Consider the following 12,158-nt stretch of genomic DNA (forward strand, 5'->3'; position numbering starts at 1 on the left):
TAAGAGAAGTTTTTGACATTTATTTGGGGAAAATTAAGTGATATATTAATCGAACAGTAAAAAAATAATCGTTAGAATAATCGTTAAATTAGTCGTTAGATTAATCGACTAATCGAAAAAATAATCGCTAGATTAATCGTTAGAAAAATAGTCGTTAGGGACAGCCCTAGTGTGCGTGTATGTGTGTGTGTATGTGTGTGTGTGTATGTGTGTGTGTATGTGTGTGTGTTTGTGTATATGTGTGTGTGTATGTGTGTGTGTGTGTGTGTATGTGTGTGCGTGTATGTGTGTATGTGTGTGCGTGTGTGTGTGTGTGTGTGCGTGTTTGTGTATGTGTGTATGTGTGTGTGTGTGTGTATGTGTTTGTGTATGTGTGTATGTGTGTGTGTGTGTGTGTGTGTGTGTATGTGTGTGTGTGTGTGTGTGTTGATCATACTGAAGGCTATTCTACCTGACACAGGGTCACTGAGGAGTCAAGGTTATCAACCCTAAACCCTGGATAGAGGGGCTCAGTGAATGTGGAGGTGAATGTGTGCAGGTGGGTCAGTGTGTCAGAGGAGACTGTGTAGAAGGACAGAGCGCCGGCCGGCCAGTCCAGATACACTCCTACTCTGCTGGAGGGGAAGGGGGGGGCAGGTAGGAAAGTTCTCTTATCATTGTGCCAGGCAGTGTAACTGTTACCATGACAATACAGACTCCAGGACTTGTCATTGTGTCCAAGCACAGAGTCATTAACCCCTCCTCTCCTGCTGATCCCTTTATATGTCACTGATATATCAACCACTCCTCTCCTCTCTGTCTCCCAGTAACAGCGCCCAGACAGACCCTCTCTACACAGAACCTGGGGCCAGTCCTCAAATCTCTCTGGGTGGTCAGGATACGGCTCCTCCTCTCTCCTCCGTGTCACCGTTCTGTTCTCCTCAGACAGAGAGAGGTCTCTGTTTGCTGTGTTTGGGTCCAGTGTGAGATCACAGGCATCTGATGGAGGAGACCAAGACACAACATGTTACTAATCACCATCATTACATGAGAACTGCTCACTGTTTCATTCATCCAGAGATTCACTAAGAATATTGATCAACTTCATTGATTCATCAGTCTGAGTCTGTGTGTGAATGTGAGCTGTTTAGTGTTTGAGGGATTTTCATGAGTTTGTACAGACATGAATACACACACACACACACACACAATCCCCCCCCACATACACTCTCTATCCCACACACAAACACACACACACACACACACACACACACACACACACAATCCCCCCCCCACATACACTCTCTATCCCACACACAAACACACACACACACACACACCCCCACACACACTCTCTGTCCCACACACAAGAACAAACACACTCTCTCTCTCCCACACACAAACACACTCTCCCCCCCACACACTCTCTCTCTCTATCCCCCACACACACTCTCTCTCTCCCACACACACAACACACACACACTATTCACCCCCCCTCCCCCCACACACACACACTCCCTCTCCCCCACACACACACAAACAAACACTCCCCCACACACACTCTCTCTCCCACACACACAACACACACACACACTATTCACCCCCCCTCCCCCACACACACAGACTGTCTCCCACACACACACACTCTCTCTATCCCACACACAAACAAACACACACTCTCTCTCCCACACACACAAACACACATTCTCTCTCTCCCACACACACAAACACACACGCACCCCCCCCCACACACACACTCTCTGTCCCACACACAAGAACAAACACACTCTCCCCCCCACACACACACTCTCTCTCTATCCCCCACAAACTCTCTCTCTATCCCACACACACGACACACACACACTATTCACCCCCCCTCCCCCACACACACAGTCCCTCTCCCCCCCCCACACACACACACACACACTCCCCCACACACACTCTCTCCCCCACACACACAACACACACACACACTATTCACCCCCCTCCCCCCCCACACACACTCTCTCTCCCACACACACAACACACACACACACACACTATTCACCCCCCCTCCCCCACACACACAGACTGTCTCCCACACACACACACTCTCTCTATCCCACACACACACACACACACACACACAATCCCCCCCCACATACTCTCTCTATCCCACACACAAACACACACACACACACTCTCTGTCCCACACACAAGAACAAACACACTCTCTCTCTCCCACACACAAACACACTCTCCCCCCAACACACTCTCTCTCTCTATCCCCCACACACACTCTCTCTCTCCCACACACACACACTCTCTCTATCCCACACACACACACACACACACACACAATCCCCCCCCACATACTCTCTCTATCCCACACACAAACACACACACACACACTCTCTGTCCCACACACAAGAACAAACACACTCTCTCTCTCCCACACACAAACACACTCTCCCCCCCACACACTCTCTCTCTCTATCCCCCACACACACTCTCTCTCTCCCACACACACAACACACACACACTATTCACCCCCCCTCCCCCCACACACACACACTCCCTCTCCCCCACACACACAAACAAACACTCCCCCACACACACTCTCTCTCCCACACACACAACACACACACACACTATTCACCCCCCCTCCCCCACACACACAGACTGTCTCCCACACACACACACTCTCTCTCTATCCCACACACAAACAAACACACACTCTCTCTCCCACACACACAAACACACACTCTCTCTCTCCCACACACACAACACACACACACTATTCACCCCCCCTCCCCCCACACACACACACTCCCTCTCCCCCACACACACACAAACAAACACTCCCCCACACACACTCTCTCTCCCACACACACAACACACACACACACTATTCACCCCCCCTCCCCCACACACACAGACTGTCTCCCACACACACACACTCTCTCTCTATCCCACACACACAAACACACACTCTCTCTATCCCACACACAAACAAACACACACTCTCTCTCCCACACACACAAACACACATTCTCTCTCTCCCACACACACAAACACACACGCACCCCCCCCCCCCACACACACTCTCTGTCCCACACACAAGAACAAACACACTCTCCCCCCCACACACACTCCCTCTCTCTCTATCCCCCACACACACTCGCTCTCTTCCACACACACAAACACGACACACACACACTATTCACCCCCCCTCCCCCACACACACACTCCCTCTCCCCCCCACACACACACACACACACACACACACACTACCCCACACACACTCTCTCCCACACACACTCTCTCTCCCACACACACAACACACACACACACACACTATTCACCCCCCCTCCCCCACACACACAGACTGTCTCCCACACACACACACTCTCTCTATCCCACACACACACACACACACACACACACACACACACACACACAATCCCCCCCCACATACTCTCTCTATCCCACACACAAACACACACACACACACTCTCTGTCCCACACACAAGAACAAACACACTCTCTCTCTCCCACACACAAACACACTCTCCCCCCCACACACTCTCTCTCTCTATCCCCCACACACACTCTCTCTCTCCCACACACACAACACACACACACTATTCACCCCCCTCCCCCACACACACACTCCCTCTCCCCCACACACACACAAACAAACACTCCCCCACACACACTCTCTCTCCCACACACACAACACACACACACGCTATTCACCCCCCTCCCCCCACACACACACTCCCTCTCCCCCACACACACATAAACAAACACTCCCCCACACACACTCTCTATCCCACACACACAACACACACACACACTATTCACCCCCCCTCTCCCCCACACACACACTCCCTCTCCCCCACACACACACACACACACTCTCTATCCCACACACGAACAAACACACACTCTCTCTCCCAAACACACAAACACACATTCTCTCTCTCCCACACACACAAACACACACGCACCCCCCCCCACACACACACTCTCTGTCCCACACACAAGAACAAACACACTCTCCCCCCCACACACACTCTCTCTCTCTATCCCCCACACACACTCTCTCTCTATCCCCCACACACACTCTCTCTCTATCCCCCACACACACTCGCTCTCTCCCACACACACACACACACACTCTCTCTCTCCCACCCACACAAACACACACGCACCCCCCCCACACACACACTCTCTGTCCCACACACAAGAACAAACACACTCTCCCCCCCACACACACTCCCTCTCTCTCTATCCCCCACACACACTCGCTCTCTTCCACACACACAAACACAACACAAACACTATTCACCCCCCCCTCCCCCACACACACATACTCCCTCTCTCACACACACACACACACACACTGTCTCCCACACACACTCTCTCTCTATCCCACACACGAACACACACACACACTCTCCCTCCCCACACTCTCTCTCCCACACACACAAACACACATGCACCCCCCCACACACACACTGTCTGTCCCACACACAAGAACAAACACACTCTCTCTCTCACACACTCAAACACACACACACACACACACACAAAATACATACTCTTTCTCTCTGTCACACACACTGACGCACACACATAGCTATTGACTCAAACTCATACACACACAGCTAAACACACACAATATATTCTCTCCTCACACACACACACACACACTCTCCCACACACACACACACACACAAACATACATTCTTTCTCTCCCACACACAAACACACACATACCCCCCCACACACACACTCCCTCTCCCACACACACTCTCTCTCTCCCACACACACAAACACAACACACACACACTATTCACCCCCCCTCCCACACAAACACACACTGTCTCCCACACACACACACACACTCTCTCTATCCCACACACACACACTCTCTCTCTATCCCACACACGAACAAACACACACTCTCTCTCCCACACACACAAACACACACTCTCTCTCCCACACACACAAACACACACGCACCCCCCCCACACACACACTCTCTGTCCCACACACAAGAACAAACACTCTCCCCCCCCACACACACTCTCTCTCTCTATCCCCCACACACTCTCTCTCTCTATCCCCCACACACTCTCTCTCTCTATCCCCCACACACACTCTCTCTCTATCCCCCACACACACTCCACACACACTCGCTCTCTCCCACACACACACACACACACTGTCTCCCACACACACTCTCTCTCTATCCCACACACGAACACACAAACACTCTCTCTCTCTCCCACACACACAAACACACATTCTCTCTCTCCCCCACACACACAAACACACACGCACCCCCCCACACACACACTGTCTGTCCCACACACAAGAACAAACACACTCCCCCACACACACTCTCTCTCTCTATCCCCCACACACACCCGCTCTCTCCCACACACACAAACACAACACAAACACAATTCACCCCCCCCTCCCCCACACACACACTCCCTCTCCCCCCCCCTCCCCACACACACACACTCTCTCTCTCTCTCTCTATCCCCCACACACACTCTCTCTCTCCCACACACACACACACACACACACACACACACACACACACACACACACACACACACACACACTATTCACCCCCCCTCCCCCCACACACACACTCCCTCTCCCACACACACACACAAACAAACACTCCCCCACACACACACACACTATTCACCCCCCCTCCCCCACACACACACTCTCTCTCCCACACACACAAACACACACGCACCCCCCCCACACACTCTCTGTCCCACACACAAGAACAAACACACTCTCCCCCCCACACACACTCACCCCCCCACACACACTCTCTCTCTATCCCCCACACACTCTCTCTCTCTATCCCCCACACACACTCTCTCTCTCCCACACACACACACTCCCTCCCACACACACACACAAACACAACACACACACACTATTCACCCCCCCTCCCCCACACACACACACTCTCTCTCTATCCCACACACGAACAAACACACACTCTCTCCCACACACACAAACACACATTCTCTCTCCCACACACACAAACACACACGCACCCCCCCCACACACACACTCTCTGTCCCACACACAAGAACAAACACACCCCCCCCCACACACACTCTCTCTCTATCCCCCACACACACTCTCTCTCTCTATCCCCCACACACACTCGCTCTCTCCTACACACACAAACACAACACAAACACACACACTATTCACCTCTCCCCCCCCACACACACACTGTCTCCCACACACACTCTCTCTCTATCCCACACACGAACACACACACACTCTCTCTCCCACACACTCTCCCTCCCCACACTCTCTCCCACACACACAAACACACTCTCTCTCTCCCCCACACACACGCGCACACACACACACACAAAATACATACTCTTTCTCTCTGTCACACACACTGACGTACACACATAGCTATTGACTCAAACTCATACACACACAGCTAAACACACAATATATTCTCTCCTCACACACACACACACACACACACACACATGTAAACACACATACAGTACATACTCTCCTCACACATGCACACACTCCTAAACACACACACACATATACAAACGCAGACACACACGCACACCTAAACACATACACACACAAACGCAGACACACACACAGCTAAACACACACATATACAAAGGCAGACACACACACACACAGCTAAACATGGACACACACAGCTAAAGACACACTCTGTCTCTCTCTCTCCTCACCTCTCTCTCTCCTTATCTCTCTCTCACTCTGTCTCTCTCTCTCCTCACCTCTCTCTCTCCTTATCTCTCTCTCACTCTGTCTCTCTCTCTCTCTCTCTCTCTCCTTATCTCTCTCTCCTTATCTATCTCTCTCTCTCTCTCTTTCCTTATCTCTCTCTCTCCTTATCTCTCTCTCTCTCTCTCCTTATCTCTCTCTCTCTCACTGTCTCTCTCTCCTTATCTCTCTCTCTCTTTCCTTATCTCTCTCTCTCCTTATCTCTCTCTCTCTGTCTCTCTCTCTCTCTCTCCTTATCTCTCTCTCTCTCTCTCTCTCTCTCCTTATCTCTCTCTCTGTCTCTGTCTCTCCTTATCTCTCTCTCTCACTCTGTCTCTCTCTCCTCACCTCTCTCTCTCCTTATCTCTCGCTCTCTCTCCTTATCTCTCTCCTCACCTCTCTCTCCTTATCTCTCTCTCTCCTTATCTCTCTCTCTCTCTCACTCTGTCTCTCTCTCCTTATCTCTCTCTCTCTCTCTCCTTATCTCTCTCTCTCCTTATCTCTCTCTCTCTCTCACTCTGTCTCTCTCTCCTTATCTCTCTCTCTCTCTCTCTCACTCTCCTTATCTCTCTCTCTCTCTCTGTCTCTCTCTCTCCTTCTCTCTCTCTATCTCTCTCTCTCTCTGTCTCTCTCTCTCTCTCTCTCTCTCTCTCTCTCTCTCTCTCTCTCTCTCTCTGACTCAGTTCAGTGCTCCTGTGGTATCACAAACCCTGGGTTTGCTCTTCATGGGGAGGAGAGTTACGTCTGTGTGTGTGTGTGTGTGTGTGTGTGTGTGTGTGTGTGTGTGTGTGTGTGTGTGTGTGTGTGTGTGTGTGTGTGTGTGTGTGTGTGTGTGTGTGGTCTTTTGTCGTGTTCCCCTCTCCCCAGGTGTTCTTGTGTCCTCTGTTCAGGATGCTGATCTCTCTGCTAATTGTTGTCCATCAAGTCCACCTGTGTTCTAGCTGTCTCGTCCAATCACCTGTCTTCCTGTCTCCTATATATTGTGGCTTGGTGCATGTGTAGGGTGCGGGGGAGGGGTGATTGTGTTTGCTTCTGGTCGTGTGCTGCTTGTGTTTGACCTAGTAGAGTTTTGATGGTGTTGTGGTCCCGTTGTCTTTCCTTCCCTCGGGAGAAGGGCTAGGGGAAGAGACCCTGGGGTCTACGCTGCATCACGTAGGAACCATCCAATCTCTTCCCTCCCCTCTCCTTCCTTCTCCCTCTCTCTGCCTTCTCCACCTCTACCTCCACTACCCCTCTCATCCCTCTCTCTCTCTTCCAATGTCTCTCTCACCCAGACTACCTCTCTCCTCCTCTGTCTCCTCCCTCTTCATCCCTTTCTCACCTTTTTCTCTCTCCCTCCCCTGCTCCTCCCTCTGCATTTCTCTCCTCTCTCTCCCTCCTTCACTCCCTCCCTCCTGTTCACCCCATCTCCATCCCTCTCTCCTCCATTCCTAGTCCTCTCAACCTCTCTCAGTTGCTCCTAATCTACCTCTCTCTCTCCTTCACTCCTCCCTCCATCCATCCCTCGTTCCCCTCTCCTGTGTCTGTCACTTCCACACTCCTTTATCAATCCCTCCCCTCTCCATCTCTTCCTCCTTTCTCTCATCCCTCTCTACCTCCACACCCACTCTGTTCCCCCTCCTCCCCCTCTTTCTTTACCCTGAGATCCTCCCCTCATCTTCTACTCCTCAACTCCTCTTCCTTTCTCTCCCTTCTCTCCTTCTTTTCCTCTGTCTCATCCTCCTCTCCCTCCACACCCAACTCTGTCCCTCTCCTCCTTTCTCTCTGTCGCTCCCTGTCTTCCTGTCTCTCTCTCTCCATCTCTGTTGTGCTACCTCTCTCCTTATCCTCCATGTCTCCTGTTTCACTCTCCCCCTTTTCTCTCTCCCTCTGCTGCTCCTCCCTTTACTCCTCCCTCCCCTTTCTCTCCCTCCTCTCCTCCCTCTTTCTCTCTCTCTCCTCCCTCTCCTCTACTCTCTCTCCTCTCCCTCCCTCTCCTCTACTCTCTCTTTCTCCTCTCCTCCCTCTCCCCCACTCTCTCTCCTCTACTCCCTCTTTCTCTCTCTCTCTCCTCTCCTCCCTCTCCTCTACTCCCTCTTTCTCTCTCTCTCTCCTCCCTCTCCTCTACTCTCTCTCCTCTCCCTCCCTCTCCTCTACTCTCTCTTTCTCCTCTCCTCCCTCTCCCCCACTCTCTCTCCTCTACTCCCTCTTTCTCTCTCTCCTCTACTCCCTCTTTCTCTCTCTCTCCTCTCCCTCCTCTCCTCTACTCCCTCTTTCTCTCTCTCTCCTCTCCTCCCTCTCCTCTACTCCCTCTTTCTCTCTCTCTCTCCTCTCCTCCCTCTCCTCTACTCCCTCTTTCTCTCTCTTCTCTACTCCCTCTTTCTCTCTCTCCTCTACTCCCTCTCTCTCTCTCTCTCTCTCTCTCTCTCTCCTCTCCTCCTTCTCCTCTACTCCCTCTTTATCTCTCCTCTCTCTCCTCTACTCCCTCTTTCTCTCTCTCCTCTACTCCCTCTTTCTCTCTCTCTCCTCTCCTCCCTCTCCTCTACTCCCTCTTTCTCTCTCTCCTCTACTCCCTCTTTCTCTCTCTCCTCTACTCCCTCTCTCCCTCTCTCTCTCCTCTACTCCCTCTCTCTCTCTCCTCTACTCCCTCTCTCTCCTCTACTCCCTCTCTCTCTCCCTCTTTCTCCTCTACTCCCTCTTTCTCCCTCTTTCTCCCTCTTTCTCTCACTCCTCTACTCCCCCTCTTTCTCTCCCTCATCCTCCTCCCCTCTATTCCAACTCTCTCCTTCTCTCTCAATCCCTCCACCTCTCCCTTCCTCACTCCTTTCCTCCCCCTCTCTCCCTCCCTTTTCCTGACCCCTCTCTCAAGCCTGTCTTGTTTTGCAGCAGTAGTCTCCTGTCGTCTCCAGGATCAACCTGTCTTTTTGAAGATGGCCACCCTGAGAGGTAGGACTGACCCTGCTGCTTAATGTGTCATTGACTGTTCAGATATGTGATGAGAGTCTCTCACCCCTACCTCCCCTTCTCTCTCTTCTTCTCTCACCCCTACCTCCTCTCTCTCCTCCCCTTCTCTCTCTCTTCCCTCAATCAGTCTTCCTCTCCTTCTCCTGTTGCTTTTTCCTCCCCTACTAATTCACTCTCCACTATCTACTCCTCATATCAAGTTCAAGTTCTCTCTCTGCCCGACCCTCTATCTATCTATCTATCTATCTATCTATCTATCTATCTATCTATCTATCTATCTATCTATATATCCTCTATCTATCTATCTATCTATCTATCTATCTATCTATCTATCTATCTATCTATCTATCTATCTATCTATCTATCCATCTATCTATCTACCTATCTACCCATCTACCTAACTACCTATCTATCCATCTACCTATCTATCTACCTATCTATCCATCCACCTATCTACCCATCTATCCATCTATCCATCCACCTATCTACCCATCCACCTATCTACCCATCTATCCATCCACCTATCTACCTATATATCCATCTATCCATCCATCCATCTACTCTTCATACCCCCTCTCTGCCCTACCCTCTCTCTCTACCACCCTCTCTACCTTAACTCTCTCTCTATTCTCTCTCTCTCTCTCTCCACCACCCTCTCTATTCTCTCTCTCTCTCCACCACCCTCTCTACCCTAACTCTCTCTCTACTCTCTCTCTCTCTCTCTCTACCACCCTCTCTACCCTAACTCTCTCTCTATTCTCTCTCTCTCTCCACCACCCTCTCTACCCTAACTCTCTCTCTATTCTCTCTCTCTCTCTCTCTCTCTCTCTACCACCCTCTCTACCCTAACTCTCTCTCTATTCTCTCTCTCTCTCTCTCCACCACCCTCTCTACTCTCTCTCTCTCTCTCTCTACCACCCTCTCTACCCTAACTCTCTCTCTATTCTCTCTCTCTCTCCACCACCCTCTCTACCCTAACTCTCTCTCTACTCTCTCTCTCTCTCTCTCTACCACCCTCTCTACCCTAACTCTCTCTCTATTCTCTCTCTCTCTCCACCACCCTCTCTACCCTAACTCTCTCTCTATTCTCTCTCTCTCTCCACCACCCTCTCTACCCTAACTCTCTCTCTATTCTCTCTCTCTCTCTCTCTCTCTCTCTCTACCACCCTCTCTACCCTAACTCTCTCTCTATTCTCTCTCTCTCTCCACCACCCTCTCTACCCTAACTCTCTCTCTACTCTCTCTCTCTCTCTACCACCCTCTCTACCCTAACTCTCTCTCTATTCTCTCTCTCTCTCTCCACCACCCTCTCTACCCTAACTCTCTCTCTATTCTCTCTCTCTCTCTACCACCCTCTCTACCCTAACTCTCTCTCTATTCTCTCTCTCTCTCTACCACCCTCTCCAACCTAACTCTCTCTCTATTCTCTCTCTCTCTCTCCACCACCCTCTCTACCCTAACTCTCTCTCTCTCTCTCTACCACCCTCTCTACCCTAACTCTCTCTCTATTCTCTCTCTCTCTCCACCACCCTCTCTACCCTAACTCTCTCTCTATTATCTCTCTCTCTCTCTCTACCACCCTAACTCTCTCTCTCTCTCTCTTCCACCCTCTCTACCCTAACTCTCTCTCTACCACCCTCTCTACCCTAACTCTCTCTCTATTCTCTCTCTCTCTCTCTCTCTACCACCCTTTCTACCCTAACTCTCTCTCTATTCTCTCTCTCTCTCTCTCTACCACCCTCTCTAGCCTAACTCTCTCTCTATTCTCTCTCTCTATTCTCTCTCTCTCTCTCTCTACCACCCTCTCTACCCTAACTCTCTCTATTCTCTCTCTCTCTCCACCACCCTCTCTACCCTAACTCTCTCTCTATTCTCTCTCTCTCTCTACCACCCTAACTCTCTCTCTATTCTCTCTCTCTCTCTCTCTCTCTCTCGTTCTCATCCTCTCTACCCCTCTATCATAGTTAAATTATTATAACCTTGGCTCATTCCGAAGCTTTAGAGACGCCTCAGAAAGTGCAATCTCTGCTGTGCTTTCTAGAGGATGCTCTTGGTGTTGAGAGACCATGTGAGGGTGTCTGAGATGTGTGTGCTGAGGAATCTGAAGCTATCAACAATATCAACAGATGTCCCATTGATGGAGATGGGAGTGTGATTCCCTCTGTTCTCTCTGAAGTCAACAATGGTTTCCTTTGTCTTAGTGACATTTATGGAGAGGTTGTTGTCATGGCACCACAGTGTTAGATCTTCCACTTCCCTTCTATAGGCCTCCTCGTCATTGTGGCTCATTAGTCCAACTAACTACTGTGGTAGTTCCCTCTCACAACTAATGTTCCTGCATACAGACACACTGGTACAAAACACACTCTCCTCTTTCCCCTGACACCAATTCACCTGCATACACACACACACATCTTTCTCTCTCACACACTTCCCAGGTT

At 50.7% G+C, this 12,158-nt stretch overlaps 1 protein-coding gene across 1 annotated transcript in view; it reads right to left on the reverse strand.

Moving 5' to 3' along the window:
- Nucleotides 1-442: 442 nt before the first annotated feature.
- Nucleotides 443-12,158, reverse strand: part of LOC311325251 (NACHT, LRR and PYD domains-containing protein 3-like) — a gene marked incomplete at both ends in the record, with an annotated part of 35,205 nt that continues 23,489 nt past the window's right edge. Inside the window, one exon of the mRNA XM_084457919.1 lies at nucleotides 443-978. Coding sequence (XP_084314045.1) covers nucleotides 443-978 — 536 coding nt within the window. The remainder of the gene's footprint in view (nucleotides 979-12,158) is intronic.

The sequence above is a fragment of the Borostomias antarcticus genome (genome assembly GCF_949987555.1).
Source record: "Borostomias antarcticus genome assembly, chromosome: 24".
NCBI lineage: Eukaryota > Metazoa > Chordata > Actinopteri > Stomiiformes > Stomiidae > Borostomias > Borostomias antarcticus.